General features: G+C 44.8%; 2 protein-coding genes across 3 annotated transcripts in view; one reads left to right on the top strand and one right to left on the bottom strand.

The window, feature by feature from the left end:
- IFT81 (intraflagellar transport 81) overlaps positions 1-21,135 on the bottom strand; it is a 192,638-nt gene that overhangs the window by 133,114 nt on the left and 38,389 nt on the right. The gene's annotated exons all lie outside the window — the stretch shown is intronic.
- The window catches only part of P2RX7 (purinergic receptor P2X 7), a 48,699-nt gene that overhangs the window by 16,047 nt on the left and 11,517 nt on the right, over positions 1-21,135 (top strand). For both annotated transcript variants that reach the window (XM_081253191.1, XM_081253190.1), the window contains exons 3-8: positions 1,101-1,169; positions 6,159-6,231; positions 7,489-7,585; positions 12,454-12,534; positions 13,162-13,291; positions 17,043-17,179. In XM_081253191.1, coding sequence (XP_081109317.1) covers positions 1,101-1,169; positions 6,159-6,231; positions 7,489-7,585; positions 12,454-12,534; positions 13,162-13,291; positions 17,043-17,179 — 587 coding nt within the window. The remainder of the gene's footprint in view (positions 1-1,100; positions 1,170-6,158; positions 6,232-7,488; positions 7,586-12,453; positions 12,535-13,161; positions 13,292-17,042; positions 17,180-21,135) is intronic.

The raw sequence follows: 21,135 nt of genomic DNA, 5'->3' as shown, positions 1-21,135 counted from the left end.
CCTCCCAGGACTCGTCCCTGGTCACTGTCCCCAGGACCTCACACCCCTCCCTGGGACCTAGAGCCTCACTCCAGAAAAACATTGGCCCCATTTAAAAAGCTCTGTAAAAATCCCAACTGAGAAAACCTAAAAATTGCAAAACTGGGTCAGATCCAGCAACTCGAAGGAGATGATTCTTTGCTTTATCAAGTCCTACAGGGTTTCTCAAAATAGCAGTGTGTCCTGGTGCATTGAAAACATGATTTGATTCACTCACACTTGATTTATACACAGTTTTTCAAAAGCAGGGCCATCAAGTCAGCAAACTTTGCCTAGATCCAGAAAGGTAAAGAACTTTCTGCCTAGAGGGGACCAGCCCTTCTATATTGTTTGTGTGACATTTTGTCAACAAAAATGTCTCCAGAAAAACACTCTTGGGTACAGTTTTGCACAAGGGAAAGGAAGGGTGTGGCTCACAGAGAAAGGGCATGAGATTGTCTCAATTTGCAAGAGGAGAAAATGAAAGTAGAATTCTCAGAAGGGAGAAACTGAAGTGGGGTTGAGAACAAAAAAGAACAGATGGGGGGCTGGAGGGACAAAAGGGCACGTTCGCAGCCCTTGGGAGCTGGAAAGCTTTTCGAAACCGTAAAAGCCAAGCTGCTATCCGTTTTTGTCTCTAACAGTGGGTCATTAAAACCTCCAGCTATGTCCCAGGTGGTGGGATGCCCTACTGCCCTTTCATTAAAGTCCTGGATAATCTGAACGGCGTTCTGATGGAGGTGACACCTCCACCTCCGCCTCCCCAGGTCTCTTGAATTTCAACTCAATGGCATTTTATTGTGTCCAAAAAATGAAAAGGCTGCTTTTGAGGCTGGAATGGAAAACCAGTGCTCAATCAATTTGAACTGTTCCTCTGCTCGCCCTCGGCTCAGCAGGGCGGCTCATCCAGCTTTGATATTAGGCCTCAGGGCTGTCGAGCTGCTTCCAGACCCTGATTTCTACACTGAAACTTAGAAGAGTGGAAAGGTTCGCTCCCAGGCACTTAGCCAGCTGGATTACTATGATTAAGTAGTTCTGTTCTCAACGGCTTTACATTTGCCTTCTCTCCTTTTCCTCTGCAGGGGAACTCCTTTTTTGTGATGACCAACTTTGTCAAGAAAGAAGGCCAAGAGCAAGGGTTGTGTCCCGAGGTAAGATGTGATGGGCGATAAGAGGTCCTGGAGGAGACACAGGTCAGAGGAAATGGAAACTGACACCAGGCATGTTTGGGAGCCTGCAAATATGTACTGAGCCTCTGCTTGCTACAAAGCAGGGGTGTAGATCTGGGCTGGGTGGAAAGGGTGAGAAGATGTTGTCGTTCTCCCTCTGTAACCACCAGATCTTGGTCTGTCCCCCTGGGTCTCCAGCTCCGGCACTAGGAGCCTGTGCAGCTCAAGGCCCGCTTTCTCCATCGCTCACTCCCTGTGCAGCTCATGACAACAGGGATCCTTGGCCTTTGCACAGCACCTCATGTTTCAGTGGAGCCTCACTTCAACTTTAGGGGGGTAACAGCATTCCCAGCCCCATTTTATGGGTCAGCACAAAGATCAGAGAGGTTCAGTGACCTCCCCAATGTCACACAGCTTGCTGGAGGCAGAGCCAAGCTTAGAATCCAGTTGTCCTCATTCACAGCTTCTGCCACGGTCCACTGTGAACTGCCTGCAGGGCGAGCCTGGGAATCAAGTTTGATTTTTCAGCCCACTTCTTAGAGTTTTAGGCTCTATATCAGGTAGGAATGCTCCCATGTCTCTCGCCGTCACCACTACTAGTCTTTCCCAGACTGCATGGGTGGTAGTGTTGACGGCGGGACACATGGCTAGTGGGTGGTGGTGAAGGTGGGAGTGGGTGGTGGTGACGATGGGAGACATGGGAGCATTGCCCTCTCCGTACTCTCCACCTTCCCCTACTTTTTCTGGAAAACTTTCTTCCCTATCAAAACATACTGGTCCTATTCTGTCCCATCCCAGTCCTGCTCTCTGCTCTGTAAAATGATAACTAGCTATTCTGATAAGTTTGTCTATAGCAAAATTTGTCTAGGCAACACACTCCTGCTGTTCCCCTCTCGAGTAACACATCTGTGCTGTACCAGGGACCATCCCAACTGAGGGGCGCAACGCTGTGGCAACATTGAGCGGGTCCCCAGCCTGTGGGGAAGACCAGCCTTGCCTGTGGGTCTTGCTCGTCAGCCTACTCTGGTGACAAGGCCTAGATTTCTGAGTGTCTGAGAGATCAGGGTGGATAAGCTCTATCTCATTACAGTCTTTGGCGTCATTTCTACCTAAACTTGGAAACAAGCTAACATTCCCTTTGTGTCTATCTCAGTAACGTTCCCCTAAAAGGAGACCTCTCTATGTTTATCTTGCCCCCATCTCCCCTTAAATGTTCCTGCTACTCTAATGAAGTAGCAGGCGCCAGTCCAACTAAACACTCCCTCCCACCTCCTTTCCCAGCAGCATCCAAAATTGCATCCAGTTTGGGGCCAGTTTGCTTCCCTTTTGTCCCATACTCTGGAATTGCTACTCACACTCCACCCCTGTGGTACTTTGCACAGATGCTTTTCTTTTTTCTTTTTTTGGCTTGCTGCAGCTTGTGGGATTTTCATTCCCCAACCAGGGGTTGAACCCCTGCCCTCAGCAGTGAGAGCTCGGAGGGAAGTCCCTCACAGCACTTTTCAAGTTACTGAGACTGGTAAGGAAGATAGTTAGGGTAGCCCAGAGCCTGGATTTAGGAGCTAGACTGTAAATGGTTTAATACTTGACGTATTAGCTTTGTGACTTTGGGCAGGTAACTTCACCACTCTGTGCCTTGATATGTTCATTTGCAAAATGGGGCTAATTACAAACCTAACTCTTAGGATTTTTGAAACAAATGAGCAAATCTCCGTGACAGGCTGGAAACAAGGCATGATACATTGTTAGCACTCGATAAATGTGAGCTGTGATGGTTCAAATGACAGGTTACTCTTTCTCAGACAGGATGTCACTCAGACTGACTGGAACTCAAAGAGCAGCCCAGAGAACACGATGTAACTCTTGGGATTTTAACCTGTGACCCAAGGTGGTTTGGTTGCTCTAATGGGATATTCGCCTCCTCTCTTTGCAAACTGACACCCACCCTAACTCTGATCAGGAGGTGGAAGTCAAGGACAGGGCTTGACTCAGTAAATATGGTCAAACCCCAGCTATACACCAAAATGAAGAGACATTGGTTAGAATTATCTATTGCTGCATAACAAACTACCCTGAACCTGGTGGACTTAAAGCAACAAGCATTTTACGAGCTCTCATAGTTCAGTGGTTGACTGAGCTTAGCTGAGCAGTTCTGCTGATCTGGGGATCTGCATGGGATCTCTCACGACGCTGCACTCAGATAGCGGCCGGGGCTAGCACCATTCAGAGGCTCAGCTGGGGTACCGGGATGGCTGGCCTTCTCTTCCTCTCTGGGGACTCTCAAGGCTTCTCCTCCTTTCAGAGTCTCTCCACATAGTCCTTCTAAGCTTCCTCATAGAAGCTCAGGTTCCCCCAAACCAAAAGAAGCTTCCAGGCCTCCCAGGCTCAGTACTAGAGCTGACACAGCATTACTTCCACTGCCTTCTGTTGGTTATTTGGTCAGAGCCAGCCCAGCTTCAAAGGGAAGGGGAAACCCTCTACCTCCCAATGGCAAGAGTGACAAAGAATTTGTGGCCATCGTCAACTCATGTGACAACCACAGAAAGAGATGATTAAAACGTCTTTTTAAAAAATATTTATTTATTTATTATTTATTTATTTGGTTGCAGTGGGTCTTAGTTGCGGCTCGCCAGCTCCTTAGTTGCGGCATGCAAACTCTTAGTTGCAGCATGAGTGTGGGATCTAGTTCCCTGACCAGGGATCGAACCCAGGCCCCCTGCACTGGGAGCACAGAGTCTTATCCACTGCGCCACCAGGGAAGTCCCACGTCTTTATTTTCTTTTAATTTTGGAATTTCTTTTGGAGAGTAAAATAGAGTCAGTTTATCTTCTTTCCTGAGATTTCTTTCCAGTCAATAATCAAAACAACATAGCTTCCCATGAGCCACAGTAAATGATCATTTGTTCATTCATTCATTCATTCCACATTCATCAAGACCCACTATGTGTCAGGCACTCAGACTACAAAGATATGACCCAGGTCTTGTATTCAAACGGTTCATAGTGTAGTTGGGGGTCACAAGGGCAGCAAACCAAGGACAGGCTGGGTAACAGGAAGAAAGCAACTTGGGAAGAAAAGAGAACATGAAAGAGATTGAAAACTATAGGAAACATTCACTGAGCAAGAGCCATGTGCTAAACCCTTTCTCATCATAATTCATTTAATTTTCACAACAACCATATAAGACAAATCTGTTCATTCCCCTTTTACAGGTAAGGAAACTGAGGCTCAGAGAGGCAAAGTTACTTGGCTGAGGCCACTCAGCTAGAAAATGGTGCAGCTATTGCCGAACCTGGTTGTACCTGGGTCCAAGCCTGGGGCCTCCCCTGAAGCTCTGTAAAATTGCACAGAAGAGGCTATTTTCACAGAGGTTCTGGTTTCCCCAAGACGGGCCGGTAAACCTGGTCCCTGAAAAATGGGAAGCTGAGTATGCATAAACCAAGTCATCTCATTTTTCTTTTTTTTTTTTTTGAAGGAAAAGTGCTTTTTTATTTTTATTTTATTTATTTTTTTAATCTTTATTAGTTTCTGCTTTATAACAAAGTGAATCAGTCATACATATACATCTGTTCCCACATCCCTTCCCTCTTGCGTCTCCCTCCCTCCCACCCTCCCTATCCCACCCCTCCAGGCGGTCACAAAGCACGAGCTGATCTCCCTGTGCTATGCGGCTGCTTCCCACTACCTATCTACCTTACGTTTGGTAGTGTATATATGTCCATGCCTCTCTTTTGCTTTGTCACAGCTTACCCTTCCCCCTCCCCATATCCTCAAGTCCATTCTCAAGTAGGTCTGTGTCTTTATTCCTGTTTTACCCCTAGGCTCTTCATGACATTTTTTTTCTTAAATTCCATATATATGTGTTAGCATACGGTATTTGTCTTTCTCTTTCTGACTTACTTCACTCTGTCTGACAGACTCCAGGTCCATCCACCTCACTACAAATAACTCAGTTTCGTTTCTTTTTATGGCTGAGTAATATTCCATTGTATATATGTGCCATATCTTCTTTCTCCATTCATCTGATGATGGACACTTAGGTTGCTTCCATGTCCTGGCTATTGTAAATAGAGCTGCAATGAACATTTTGGTACATGTCTCTTTTTGAATTATGGTTTTCTCAGGGTATATGCCCAGGAGTGGGATTGCTGGGTCATATGGTAGTTCTACATCTCATTTTTCTTTTCCTCATTCTGTCCTCAGCTCTTATTGAAAGCTGACTGACCTCATTTCCTTAGGCCAGGAGAGAGTGCTGGCTGGAGTCCTTTATTTCCACATTTCCTGCTGAGACTTTGTGCCTGTCTGCTTCACTTGGTTCTGCAGCCACAGGGCTGCTTGAACCAGGCGCCCTGCTCTCCAACACAAGGGCTGTCCCCGAAAGTGGCCCCTGTCATACGCTTCTTAGAAGTTCATTAATTTTTATTTTTTATTGAGATATAATTCGCATACCATAAAATTCACCATTTTAAAGTGTACAGGTTAGTGGTTTTTAGTATATTCACCGAGCTGTGCAGCCATCATCACTATCAGTTTCCAGAACATTTTCATTATTCTGAAACCTCATACCCATTAGCAGTCACTCCCATTCCCACTTCCCTCAGCCCCTGCGACCACTGAGCACCCTTTTGTCCATGGATTTGCCTGTTCTGAACATTTCATATACACAGAATCATACAATATGTGGTCTTTCGTATCTGGCTTCTTTCACTTAGCATCCATCATGTTTCAAGTTTCATCCACATTGTAGCATGTACCAGTACTTCATTCATTCCTATTTGTGGCCAGCCAAATAACATTCCATTGGATGAATGTACTAGATTTTAGTTGTCCATTCATCTACTGGTGGATATTTGGGCAGTTCCGTTTTTTTGGCATTATGTGCAAGTTTTTGTGTGGACATAGACATCTGCCCTTCTGTATCGTAGGGACACACGATGCTTATTCCCTACTACCTTGTCCTTCTCTCTGCAGTATCCCACCCGCGGGACGCTCTGTTCCTCTGACCAGGGTTGTAAAAAGGGATGGATGGGCCCAAAGAGCAAAGGTATGTTCTGTTTCTTTTCCTGAGACCCCGTGGGTGGATGGTCTGGAATCTTGGTGACATTCGAGATGCCCAGATTTTTAGCCTCTGGCTCTCAGCTGCCTTCGTCCACCCTCCCCAGGCCATGGATGAGCCTGTACCTGCCCCATGCCTCGACTTGGAACCCAGAGGACCAGCTGCTGACTATGAATGTGACTCTAACTCCCAGTGGGAGCAGCTCCTGAAAACCTCGCAGAATTCGCCCCTTCAGGGTTCTCATTGATAGAAAAACTGAATGGCCCATAGCATCATCTGAGTGTTCTAAGTGTTTCCTCTTGAATTTCCCCAAAGGTTGAAAAGGATGAATGTGTACCCCCAGGGCACCTGGGGACAATATTAACCTGCAGAATTTCCAAAGCTCTTGTTTTTTTTTTTTTTTTTTTTTTTGCGGTACGCGGGCCTCTCACTGTTGTGGCCTCTCCCGTTGCGGAGCACAGGCTCCGGATGCGCAGGCTCAGCGGCCATGGCTCACGGGCCCAGCTGCTCCGCAGCATGTGGGATCTTCCCAGACCGGGGCACGAACCCGCGTCCCCTGCATCGGCAGGCGGACTCTCAACCACTGCGCCACCAGGGAAGCCCCAAAGCTCTTGTTTTAACTTAAGGCACATAATAAAAAAATTACCACAAAAAAGAAAAAAAAAAAGAAAAAGTAAAAACCATCATTGTTTATAACACACATGTACACAAAAAAAGCATATGAATATTCAATTCCATCCCATAATACATATGCATTTGAGTTGATGGAGAGGTCATTAATATTATTTACTATTTAACTTTCCCCTCAAAAAATTGTTAATGACACTGATACTCCAGGAAGATGTGCCATGCTTACTCCATGGCTCTGTACATCCTGGTACATGCTGTATACACCTAGAGGGACTCAGATGCCTGTTTAGAAGCCAAGTTCTAGTCCACTTATATGAGGCAAAAGAACATACCCTGTTCAGCTACCCCCTCAGCCATCTTTTCTTGCAAAGAAACCAAAAAAATCGAACGGCCTCCATGGTCTTTCTGTGTTCTCTTTGATCCTTTTTTGAAAAGCTTACTGTTCTATGTGTTGCTTGCTTGATTTTTCTTATGTAAGTTGTGGTTTGGATGGGTTTCATGGAAACTGAAACTGCTTGGGTTGAAAAACAGAAATAGTCTCTTGCTTGAGTCGAGTGTAGTTTCCTCTCCCCGTTCTTTCATACCTGTGCTTCTACGACCCCTTGACCCCCACAGGAATCCAAACCGGCAGGTGTATAGAGTATAAAGGGAAGCAGAAGACCTGTGAAGTCTCCGCCTGGTGTCCCGTGGAGGCAGCGGAAAAGGCCCCAGAGTGAGTTGTAGGGAGGGGACAGACACGGTGGCCCTCAGCTCTGAGCAGATGAGGTTCCACCAGGCACTGTTCCGACTTCCCTTCTCGGCACCGTCCCCCCAAGTCCCAGGTCTTACTGGCTTGGTGGCTCCTGTGCCAGGCACACTAGTGGTCTCTGGGAGGCCCCTGATAGTTGTTAAAATACTGAAATCATTCCATACCAACTGGTAAATAGCTAATACCTTCAGCACCCCTGGGTGCCCCTGTCCCTTGGCTGTCCCAGTACCTTCCAGGGCACCCCCAGGTACCTCCTCCAGTGCTACAGCAGGATCCTTTCGGACTGCCAGTGTCTGTACTGAGTGATTAAGGAAGAGAAGGTGGGAGGGAGGGAGGGGAAAAAGGAAAAAGGAAGGAAGAGGAAGGGAAGGGAGAAGAAAAGGAAGGAAAAGGAATGGAAGGGGAGGGAAGTTTTCTTAAGTTAAATGTTCACAGTGACATACAGATTTGGTGGTCCCCTGTATTGACTCTTCTCTTTAACACAAAAGGTCAGGCCCAGAAGGCAGAACTTGATGTTAAATCTCAGAAACCACTGGGAGGGCTGCATTTCAGCAGAGAATAAGGAGAGCTGGATTCAAATCCTGGCTTTAACACATCCTTGCTGTGTGACCTTGAACAAGCGGCTAACCTCTTTGAGCTTCAGTTTCCTTGTCTTTAAAATGAGGGTAATAGGACTTCCTTGGTGGTCCAGTGGTTAAGACTCCGAGCTTCCAACGCAGGGGGGCACGGGTTCAATCCCTGGTTGGGGAACTAAGATCCCACGTGCCGGTTGGCGTGGCCAAAAAATTAAAAAATAAAATGAGGATAATAATTGCACCTACTTCACTGGGCTGTTGTGAGAATTAAATGAGATAATACTTGTACAGTGATTGCAAAGTGAGCCCTGTGCTTGGCACACAGTAAATGCCCAATAACACACACACAAATGATCTGCCCCTAGACATGTGGTGGTTCTAGACCAGCAGTGTCCAATGGAACTTTCCGCAATGACGGAAAGGTTCTGTACCTGCACCATCCAATATGATAGCCACTAGCTACGTGTGGCTATTAAGCACCTGAAATGTGGTTACCACAACTGAACTCAATTTTTACTTTACTTTAATTTAAATAGTCACCCATGCCACAAATGCCTAGGAGAAGCTGGACTATATTGGATAGTGCAGCTCAAGACAAATGTGACTCAGGGCCACGCTATCAGCATCTATGGGGCAAAGAGAAGACTTCCCCAAACTGACTTTTTAGAAGGGTCAGGCAAAAGTTTCCTACGTCAGGATGGGAAGCACTAGGCAGTATCAGCCCGTCTGGCCCTCAATCGTTCATGGCACCACCCTGGTTCATTTGTAGGTCAGGGAAGTTTCTTTGTCACAGAATGAATGTTCAGGACCTGGGTGGGACATCAGCCTACATTCAAGGAGTCCCTCGTTCAAGGCAAGAGGCTTCTGGATTGCCTGTGGTTTTCAGTCCTGGCTCTGCCACCATTCATTCATCAGATAAATACTGTGTATCTCTAATGTTCTGGGCCCTGGGCTGCAATGTTACATGACCCTGGGCAAGTAACTCCCTGAACTTTAGTTTCTTAGATGTTATACGAATGGATTACTAAGATGATTCATTTAATTGTTCGTCCAACACATCCATTACCAGGTAGTAGGTGTTAGATATTTATTTTACATGTAACCATACACAAGGGAGACGGTGCTAAATTTTTTGTAAAATACAAGAAGACCCAGATATGGAGCAGGTCCCAAGGCTCTTGCAATCTAATATTGGGTTGGCCAAAAAGTTCGTTTGGGTATTTCGTAACATCTTACAGAAAACCCGAACGAACTTTTTGGCCAACCCAATAGAAGAGATAAGACACATGTACAGAGGGCTGTAATTCAGAATAGAAAATTATAAGTGTCATGAAAGAGGAATAAAGGGGATCCTGTAGTCCTTTGATTCTTAGAGTATTGCCCAGGAAGTGTGGGGTTTAGAATGTTCTAAAGGCAAAGGGTCTGGCATATAGCAGGCATCTGTCGTAAATAAGATTTCTTGTGTGTGCAAGTGACAAATATAACTTTAACTGGGGGGCTTCCCTGGTGGCACAGTGGTTAAGAATCCGTCTGCCAATGCAGGGGACATGGGTTCGAGCCCTGGTCCAGGAAGAACCCGCATGCCATGGAGTCAAAAACACAAGCCAGGGCCTCCCTGGTGGCGCAGTGGTTGAGAGTCCGCCTGCCGATGCAGGGGATACGGGTTCGTGCCCCGGTCTGGGAGGATCCCATGTGCCGCGGAGCGGCTGGGCCCGTGAGCCATGGCCGCTGGGCCTGCGCGTCCGGAGCCTGTGCTCCGCAACGGGAGAGGCCACAACAGTGAGAGGCCCGCATACCACAAAAAGAAAAAAAAAAAAAAAAAAAAAAAAAACACAAGCCAAAAATAAATAAATTAAAAAAAAAAAAAACTTTAACAGGCTTCAGAAAAAAAGGACTGTTAATTTTTTTTTTTTTTTTTTTTTTTTTTTTTTCTTTTTGCGGTATGCGGGCCTCTCACTGTTGTGGCCTCTCCCGTTGCGGAGCACAGGCTCCGGACGCGCAGGCCCAGAGGCCATGGCTCACGGGCCCAGCCGCTCCGCGGCATATGGGATCCTCCCAGACCGGGGCACGAACCCGTATCCCCTGCATCGGCAGGCGGACTCTCAACCACTGCGCCACCAGGGAGGCCCAGGACTGTTAATTTTTGGCTTGCATTTTTGACTCATGTAAATGAGAAGTCCAGAAATACTAGCTTCAGGCATGGCTTGATCGAGGCTTTCAAATGATGTCTTAAGATTTTCTCTCTCTCTTCCTACACCTTCCTCCTCTCCCCAGCCCCTAACTATTCTTTCTTCCATTCTGGCTCTCCTTACACTGTGGTCTGGGGCACTCCAGGTTTACACTGTCTTTGCTACTAATAATCCCAGAGAAAATGAGTTTTTCTTTTCCAACAGTTCCCACAAAAATCCTGTAATGTTTTCAGTGGCCTAAGGCATGTGACAATCTATGAACCGATCACTGCAGCCAAGGGGATTGGATTACACTGTTTAACCAGCTCTGGATCCCTTGCCCACCCTGGGAGCTGTAGGGATGGGCAGGAGATGAGAGTGGGCTGAGAGTGGAAGAGACCTGGCTTCCCCAAAGGGAGAAAATTGAGGTGCTACTGCCAAAGGGGGAATTGTTGCTGGACAGGCAAAAATTACAGTGTTCTCTATAGTTATATCTCCAATAGAGCCAAAGTTGGGCTCTGGAAGTCCTGGAATAGAAAGCAGATCATTCTTTTTTTTTTGGCTGCGTTGGGTATTCGTTGCTGCACGTGGGCTTTCTCTGGTTGCGGTGAGCGGGGGCCACTCTTCATTGCAGTGCGCGGGGTTCTCATTGCGGTGGCTTCTCTTGTTGCGGAGCATGGGCTCTAGGCGCATGGGCTTCGGCAGTTGTGGCTCACGGGCTCTAGAGCGCAGGCTCAGTAGTTGTGGCGCACGGGCTTAGTTGCTCCGTGGCATGTGGGATCTTCCCGGACCAGGGATCAAACTCATGTCCCCTGCATTGGCAGGCAGATTCTTAACCACTGTGCCACCAGGGAAGTCCTTTTTCTTTTTAATATTTATTTATTTATTTAGGTTGCGCTGGGTCTTAGTTACGGCAAGCGGGGTCCTTAGTTGTGGCATGCATGTGGGATCTAGTTCCCTGACCAGGGATAGAACCAGGGCTCCCTGCATTGGTAGCGCAGAGTCTTAACCACTATGCCACTAAGGAAGTCCCCCAAAGCAGATCATTCTTGATGTCCCCTTCCAAATACACTCCACATTTAGCCTGTGCTTCTCCCAATATACATCTGCCACCTACTCAGCCATGTCAGGCAACAGTGGTATCTTTTTATGGAGTCAGTTCTCTCCATCTTTAACAGATTGTCAACCCCACAAGGACAAAAACCTCGACTGTCTTGTTCATCACTACATCCCTAGTACTCAGCCCCATGCCCAGTACAATAAATATTTGTTGAATGAATGAATGCATGGATGGTGGGTGGACCTTCCAGCAGTCGAGAATTTGGGCTCCTCTCACTCATGGAGAATTTTACACTACTCAGAGCCTCTAGAGTGTGAATGATAGAGTCAATTATATATGTGTGGCCCTGTGCTAAAGGCTGAGGATGCCAAGATGAGAAAGTTGTCTCAGCCCTGCAGGATCACAAAGCCTATTGTGAAAGATACAAACAGGAGTGTGCTGGAGCTAGCTTGTACCAGCTCTGAGCCATTTCTGCTCATCCCTTCCCAACTCCAAGTTCACTGATGTTCTATTGGTAGCTTGACATCAGCTAGGGTGGGAGTATTTATACCACAATAATCAGTAACTCCTACAATATCAGGGCTTTTTGTTTTCCTAGAGAGGTGGTTATTAAATGTTTACCAACATACCACTGTGTATAACTAAACATATAATTATATCAGAATGAGAAGTATTACAGTAAATGCCACGGGGTCTCTTTTGTTTTTTGTGGGGGTTTTTTGGCCATGCCACGCGGCTTGCGGGATCTTATTAGTTCCCTGACCAGGGATTGAACCCGTGCCCCCTGCAATGGAAGTGCAGAGTCCTAACCACTGGACCACCAGGGAATTCCTTCCACAGGGGTCTTAAGAAGGGAGAAATTCTTCCTGGAGAAGCTGGAGAATTTTGGAAGGTTTTTCCCACTGGATTGCATTTCTCTTCATCCATCATATTGACCCAAGCAAGAAACCAGAGTCTCTGGTTCATTAGCCCACTGACTCCTTTGGTCCCTGTAGTCACTGATCCCCATTTTTCATTTCTCTCTTTCAGGCCTGCGCTCTTGGGCAGTGCTGAAAACTTCACTGTGCTCATCAAGAATAATATCGACTTCCCCAGCCACAACTACACCACGTAAGCACCCAGAATGTCTGGCTATATTAGTTGTCTACTGCTGTGTAACAAATCACCCCAACACTTAGAAACTAAAAGCAACAAACTTTAATTTTCTCACATAGTTTCTGTGCATCCCAGAATGACATCTGGGTATGACTTCACTGGGCGGTTCTGGCTCAGGATCTCTCAGGTTGCAGTCAAGCTCTCATCTCCAGACTGGACTGGGGCTGGAGGATACTCTTCCAAGCTCACTCACACAACAGTCAGCAGGAGGGCTCAGTACTTCATCATGTGGACCTCTCCTTCAGACTGCTTGGGTGTCCTTAGGACATGGTGACCGGCTTTCCCAGAGCAAGAGATCCAAGCCAAAGAGCAAGCAGGCGAGACAGTAACCAAGATGAAAGCCACTGTATTTTATACTCTAATCTCAGAAGAGACACACTATCACTTCTGTCATATACTATTGGTCACAGAGAACAACACTGTGCGATATGAGAGGGGAATACACAAGGGTGTAAATCCCAGGAGGCAGAATCATTGGAGGCCCTCATGGTGCCCAGGTACCACATTGGTTCACTCCTATGAAAGAGATGGATTTCAGTTTTCAATAGAGATGTTTGTTTGTTTGCTTTCTATTATGTGCAGGAGAAACATCTTGCCGGATTTAAACGCCACTTGCACCTTTCACAAGACTCAGAATCCACAGTGTCCCATTTTCCGAATAGGAGATATCTTCCAAGAAACAGGAGATAATTTTTCAGATGTGGCAATTCAGGTTGGTGACGTCTTTGTACAGTGGGATGTCGGGGGGGGGGGTCAAGTGATGGAGGATGACAAATGGCCAAGAGGCTGGACCACTGGGCCTTAATAATATGCTCCTATGTATTGAGCATTTTGTAAATTCATGCACAGTGACAAGGACTTTTCCTGCATCACCTCATCTAATCCCACAACAACTCTATGAGAGACACTCAGTGTATTCGTTTCCTGTGCCTGCTATACACAAACTTTGTGGCTTTAAACAACACATTTTTTTTTTTTTTATACTACTGGAGGTCAGAAGTCCAAAATGAGTTCCACTGGGCCAAAATCAAGATATCAGCAGAGACGTGCTCCCTCCGGAGGCTCTAGGGGAGAATCCATTTCCTCGCCTTTTCCACCTTTTAGAACCGCGTTCCTTCCATTTCTTGGCTCACAGCCCCTTCTTCCCGCTTCAAAGCCAGCAGCACAGCATCTTGCTTCAGTGGTCACATTGATTTCTTATTCTGTGTCAAATCTTGATCTGCCTCCCTCTTATAAAGACCAGTGTGTCTTCACAGGGCCCACCCAGATGATCCAGGATAATTTCCTTATCTCAAAATCCTTACTTAATCACATCTGCAGTCTCTTTTGCCAGTTAAGGTAACATATTCAGAGGTCCAGGGATCAGGACCTAGGATTAGGAATATTTGGGGGACCATTACTCAGACTACCACACTTGGATTAGTTAGGATTCTTCTAGTTGCAAGTTATAGAAATCCAACTCAAATGATGTAAGCAAAAAATAAATTAAAAAGTAAGTTGGGGGCAAATAATAGAAACCAAACCCAAGTGGCTTAAGCAAAAAAGGAACCATATTAACTTGTGTAAAAAGACCAGGGGAAAGGAACATGCTAGTATACTCAAGGCATCTTCCTACCTTGGGAGTTTTCTCTTGCTGTTCCCCTCTGCCTGGAACAGTCTGTCCCAGACATAGCATTAGCTGCCTCCTACACCTACTTCCAAAATTTACTTAAATATAAGCTCAGTGAAGCTTTCCCTTACCGCTACATTTTTTTTTTTTTTTTGCGGTACGCGGGCCTCTCACTGTCGTGGCCTCTCCCGTTGCGGAGCACAGGCTCCGGACGCGCAGGCTCAGCGGCCATGGCTCACGGGCCCAGCCACTCCGCGGCATGTGGGATCTTCCTGGACCGGGACACGAACCTGTGTCCCCTGCATCGGCAGGCGGACGCTCAACCACTGCGCCACCAGGGAAGCCCCACTGCTACATTTAAAGCGACAATTTCCACCTCTATCCCAGCATGCCCTATGACCCTTTCCATGTTTATTTTTATCCTTGGCACCTAGCATTATCTGACATACTATATATTTTACATACCCATTTGTCTGTTGTCTATTTTCCCTGACTAGAATGTAAGTTCCATGATGGTAGGGACATTTAGCTTTTTTTTGGCAGGGGGGTGTTCATTTTTGTGTAATGTTCAGCCCATAATGGACACTCAATAAATATTTGTTGATTGAATGAAGAGTATGATAGATTTAGGCATAGCTGCCTCAAGGAACTCAAATGATGTCTTCAGGAATCTGACTCCTTTCATCTCTTGATTGTTTCCTTAATGATGATGTCATTCTCAGGCATATTCTCCACATGTCAAAGCAAAGCCACCAAAGCTCTAGCACTGTGCTATCCAATATGGTAGCCTCAAGTCACATGAAGTGACTTAAACTTAATTAAAATTAAATAAAATTAAAATTTTATTTCCTTGGTCATACCAGCCTCATTTCAAGCGTTCAATAACCACTGGCTATTGTACTATACAGCATGAATATAGAATATATCCAACATCGCAAAAAATCCTATTACACAATGCTGCTTTAGACTTTCACACTCTATAGCTAGTGGTCCCAGCCAGTAGAGGACTTCTTTTCCTATGGTTCTGGCAAAATGTCTCAGGAAGAGCTCTGATTGGTCTACCTTGGGCCACATATCTATCCTGAATCAATCACCAGGTCCAGAAGGGAGCACTGTCCTGATTGGCCAGGCTTGAGTCATGTGCCCACTCCTGGGGCTTGGAGAGGACATAGCCCCATTCAAACCACTGAGAGTTGGGAAAGGTGTTTCCCAAAGGAAATTCCAGGTAGTTTTCCCAGAAGAAGGCAAATTGGATGCCAAGTGACAAAGGCATTAGATATTCACTGTAATATGTAGAGTGCTTGGCTTAGTGCCTGACAAAAAAATGGCAGTTGTGATTACTCTGTGTTATTTCCCCTTTCTCCAAGTCAGAGCCTCCTTGCTACTCATTTCTATATCCTCAGCATCTAGCATATTGTCTTGAAATGCCTAATTTCATTGATTCAAAGACATACATTTTTTTCACTTTTAATAGTGTCAAAATCAGGAAGTGCTTTCAGTTGATGGAGTCTCACGGTTTAATCGACAGCATTTTTTTCTTAGAGGAACATTAAAAAAAAAAACCCTATGTGTCTTACAAGCAATGGTGTCTAAGATTCAGTGAAATATGATAGTCAGTACTCAAAAAAAGTTTGTAGAAAAAAAGAAGTACCAAGTATAGGTAAGAGATTAACAGATTCTTTAGAAGTTTAGAGAAGAGAAAGGTCACCATGAATTGGGCACAGGGGTGGCTGAGTGGGTGGGGAAGGATGTTTGCTGGGTCTTGAAGGATGAGGAGGATTTAGCTAGAGAGGTGAGTGGGAGAAACATTTCATTGGGAGAAAAGGTCAAGGGCCAAGATTTAAAAATTCAAAGCATATCGAGCAACTCCACTCCTAAGTATGTACCCACGAAAAATGACAACATATGTTCACACAAAAACTTGCACATAAATGTTCACAGCAGCATTATTCAAAATAGCCATAATAACCCAAGCGTCCATCAAAGGATGAATGAATAAACAAAATGCAGTATGCTCAATCAACGGAATATTCTTCCACCACAGTAAGGAATGAAGTACTGACACATGCTACAACATGGATGAACTTTAAAAGCATCATGCTAAGTGAAAGAAGCCAGACATAAAAGATCACATATTATATGATTTCATTCATATGAAAGTTCAGAATAAGGAACTCTGTAGAGACAAAAAGTAGATTAGTGGTTGCTTAGTGCTCGAGAGAGGGGTGGTAACTAAAGTTTACATGGTTTCTTTTGGAGGTAATGGAAATGTTGTAAAATTGATTATGGTGGCAGTTGTACATATATGTGAATATACTAAACACTGTTAAATGCACATGTTATATGGGTGAACTGTATGTGAACTGTATCTCAATAAAGCTGTTTTTTAAAAGAAGAAATGAAAATACAAAGTGTGTTTAGGGAAAAGCATAGAGATTTCGGAATAAGAGCTTTCTCCAGGGATGTATTGGGAGATAAGCAGAGAAGATGTGATGGAGCACGATGAATTCCAGTCTAACAAGTTTCAACTTAAACTTTCATGGGGGGTGGACATTACAGGTGTCTGATTACAGGAGTGGTTTGTTGAAAGTTATATTTTAGGAAAATAAATTTAACGGTGGTGTGTTCCAGGTGGGAGGAGGAGCAGGGAGATGCGTTTGTAGCTGCCACAGTAGTAGTTGTATGAGTTAGATAGGGCTGAACTTATGGCTCTGAAATTTTTAATCAGCATTTTTTTTTTCCCCTCAAAAGCCAACTTTTCCTTCAGTGGTCATCACAATGCAGGGAGATGTCTGATGGCTGCATAACCCATGTCCAGCGGGACTTAGAGATTGTCTCTCGTTGTCTTCCCCAGGGAGGAATCATGGGCATTGAGATCTACTGGGACTGCAACCTGGACAAGTGGTTCCATCACTGCCGTCCAAAATACAGTTTCCGTGGCCTTGACGACAAGAATGCCAAGGAGTCCTTGTACCCTGGCTACAACTTCAGGTAACAGTGCTCCAGGTCAGACTTGCCCAGTGACTGGCCACCCTTGGATCCCCAGGGACCTTCCAGGCCTGGCTGAATTGTATCCCCAGCAGCCAGCAAGACTAGTTTTGGTTCCCAGGGCAACAAGAGGAACGTAAAAGACTTCCTCTAAGAGCTAGGCAGTGACTGAATTTTTGTATGAATTATTAAAGAATTGCACACTCTTTGTAAGATAAAAACAAAACTTGGGAAACAGAGAAAAGCAGAGAGAAGAGGATAAAAATCACCCATAATTCCTCTATCCTGAGATAATTCAAGATCACCCTCTGGTGAATGTTCCTTCGTCTAATCAATTGTTTTGTGAGGCTTATTTGAGATCATATCACATTTATAGTTTGGTATTCGGGGGGAGGTTTTCATATGCCATGTCACTCAAAATTCTTTGTGACCATCGCATTAATTATCATCGTATTCCATTGTGAGTGTAATGATAACATTAGCTACAACTTAGGGAGGGTATTCTATACTCCAGGCATTTATATCACCATCACTAGACCTCACAACCACCCTGGAAGGTAGATATTAGTGTCCTGGGGAAAGCTGAGAAAGGTGAAATGATCTCCCCTAGACCCACAGCTAATAGTAGAAGCTCCATAATCCTAACCTAGATCACTAAGACCTTAAAACACACCCTTTCCCTTCCATCTCATAATTTTCTCACCATTCAGCCATTATTGGATATTTGGGGTATTTCTGATTTTTCTTTATAAATAACTCTGTAGTGTATTTCTCTGTACATATATCTTTGTTTGAATCCCAGATTATTTCCTTAGGATAAATTTCTAGAAGCAGAATTATTGGATCAAAGGTTATGAGCATTTTACCATATGCTTTCAGGTTTTAAAAAAACTATATGGCTATATTTTTCATTTCTCAGATTTATATTCAGTTCTTTTTCAAAGCCACCTATGATGGTTTCAGTGAGATCCATTCTTAGCTTATGGATCCTACTCCTTTTGTCCAATCTACTGTATAACCCCTTTCACACTGAACTGTAGCAACTTGGATGGGATTTCTCTTTGTGGGGCTTTGGAATATTTGTTGGCGGACTTCGGCAGAAATGATCTTGTGCAAAGTTTTGTGTGTGCCATGGGATATGGAGACATTCCTCTGGGGTGATGATTTAATTTTGTAGTTGTTCCTGCCAGGACTGTATGGCATCTATCAATTACAAACCAGTTTTTAGTTTAACTTCTTGGTGCTGGATGTCTTCACTCCACTAGAAGTATCCCATCCCTGCTTCCTTGCTAAGTAGGGCATCTTCAGCCTCAGCTCCTTTCCCAAGAAGTATGTTAAGACTCTAGTTGCTCAGATACAAATCTGACCTGGTACTCCTAGGGTTCACGCGGCTTTAGTCCCAACTTACCACTCATCTCTAGCACCTGCCCTTCCTTGTTTTGAGCTCGATAATATATTGATATGACTTTAAAAAATACTTTATCTTGCACTCCTTTGTGTAAGTGCAGTGGGTTGGGAGGTGGTGGTGGAGGTGGTGAGGCAGCCTGCCATCTTGATTGGAAATCCTTTTGGTGAGAACTTTTTTTAAAAAAAATAAATTTATTTATTTTTGGCTGCGTTGGGTCTTCGTTGCGGTGCACGGACTTTTCATTGTTGTGGCTTCTCTTGTTGCGGAGCACGGGCTCTAGGCACATGGGCTTCAGGAATTGTGGCTCGTGGGCTCTAGAGCGCAGGCTCGGTAGCTGTGGCGCACGGGCTTAGTTGCTCCGCGGCATATGAGATCTTCCCGGACCAGGGCTTGAACCGTGTCCCCTGCATTGGCAGGCGGATTCTTAACCACTGTACCACCAGGGAAGCCCAGTCTCCTGATACCTTGGGTAACATTGCTTCCTCACTGCAGTTTTGTCTAATTTTTAAGGTTCTTTGTAGTACATCGCCTATGCTTCTAGCTTCTGGACTTCAACCCTATGAATTCACTAGAATTCTGGTTCATTTTCACTCTTAAGCTAGCTAGTGCTGGTTTTGTGCTGATCTATTCTTGTTTTGATGCTCTGCACAGTTCAATCCTCCGCTCCTGACTTTTTCCCGTTGGTGATCTTGTGCCCCTAACTTAGTTTCCATGTTACCTCCTGCATCTGGATAATTTTTTCAGCCTGTCCCTACAACACTGGGCCAGCAGTAATTTGACCTCTCAGTTTGAGGCTTATAACACAGTCTCCATGACCTTTCATTTCCTGTGGGAGCCAGGCAGGGTTCTGTGACTGTGGTTATTATGGCTGGTCATTTTGTGCTCTGGTTCCAGACACAAAGCAGGCTTTTGCTGTTTCCTTTACAGAGAGAGTTGCTGAGTATATCCCTTGGTTATACAATTTGCTTAAGAAGCTGGTAAGATGTTGATACTGGCATTCTTCATTCATTAAATATATATTGAAGACAAAAATATTTGTTGCCCCAATGGGTATACATTGGTAAACAAAATAGACAAGTTACTGCTTAGCATATATCCTAATAGGACATGACTATACATATAAGACAAAAATATAATTAAAAAACTCCAATAAAAATATAATAAAAAACATCATCAGTCACCAGGGAAATGCAAATTTAAACCACAATGAAATATAATGACATGCCCACCAGAATGACTAAAATTAAAAACACTGGAAATTCCAAAGGCTGGCAAGGAGGAGGAACAACTGGAATTCTCCTACTTTCCTGGTGGGGGTGTAAAATGGTACAACCACATTAGAGACTTGTTGGGAAGTTTCTTATAAAGGTAAACATACATCTATCCTCTAAACCAGGAATCCCACTCTTAGGTATTTACCCAAGAGAAAGGAAACATATCTCCACAAAAAGATTTGTACATGAATGTTCACAGCATCCTTACTCATAATAGGCAAACCCCAGAAAGAACCCAAATGTGCAATAACAGGTGAATGGAGAGATAAATTGTGATATATTTATATAATAAAACACTACTTAACATAAATAAAAATGGAAGAAATTACTGATACACACATCAACATAGATGAATCCCACAGACGTTACGTTGAGTGAAAGAAGCCAGACCTGAACGAGTACATTCTATGATGCCATTTATATGAAGTACAAGAACAGGCAAACTTATCTGTGATGATAAAAGCTAGAACAATGGGGCTTCCCTGGTGGCACAGTGGTTGAGAGTCCGCCTGCCGATGCAGGGGACACGGGTTCGTGCCCCGGGCCGGGAAGATCTCACATGCTGCGGAGGGTCTGGGCCCGTGAGCCATGGCCACTGAGCCTGCACGTCCGGAGCCTGTGCTCCGCAATGGGAGAGGCCACAACAGTGAGAGGCCTGCGTACCGCAAAAAAAAAAAAAAAAAGATAGAGCAATGGCTGCTGGGCTGGGGTTTGGGGGTAGGAAGGAGAAGTAGGAACCGATTGGAAGGGAGCACAAGAGTTTTCTGGGGTAATGGAATGTTCTAGATGTTGGTAGGGATGTAGGTTACAAAGAGTATTCATTTGTCAAAACTCATTGAATTGAACCCTTAGGACTTTTGCATTTTATTATTATATGTTAGTTATACCTCAATAGAACAAACAAATCCAACAAAACCATTTCAGATGATGATAAATGCTTCAAAGAAAATCAAACAAGATAGTGTGATGGGGGTGTGGGGAAATGCAACCAGAAAAGGCCTCTCCAAGCACAGGATAGGACCCACATAGGCATCATGCACTTTCCTGAGGACAGAGCTTTCCTAGTTAAGAAGAGAAACTGTACACATAGGAGTCCATGTTAGGGAATCAACTTGCAAACATATTAGCTTCTCTGAATACCTTTAGTACTAATGGTCTGGACCAGTGGCTCTCAAAGTGTGGGTCCCCATATCAGCGTCATGTGGTATTTTGTTAGAAATGTAAATTCTCAGGCTCTACCCCAGACCTACTGAATCAGACACTCTGGGGATTGTCTT

This window comes from Mesoplodon bidens (genome assembly GCF_964165515.1).
Source record: "Mesoplodon bidens genome assembly, chromosome: 13".
Lineage (NCBI taxonomy): Eukaryota > Metazoa > Chordata > Mammalia > Artiodactyla > Ziphiidae > Mesoplodon > Mesoplodon bidens.
This window is presented reverse-complemented; position numbering and strand designations above follow the sequence as displayed.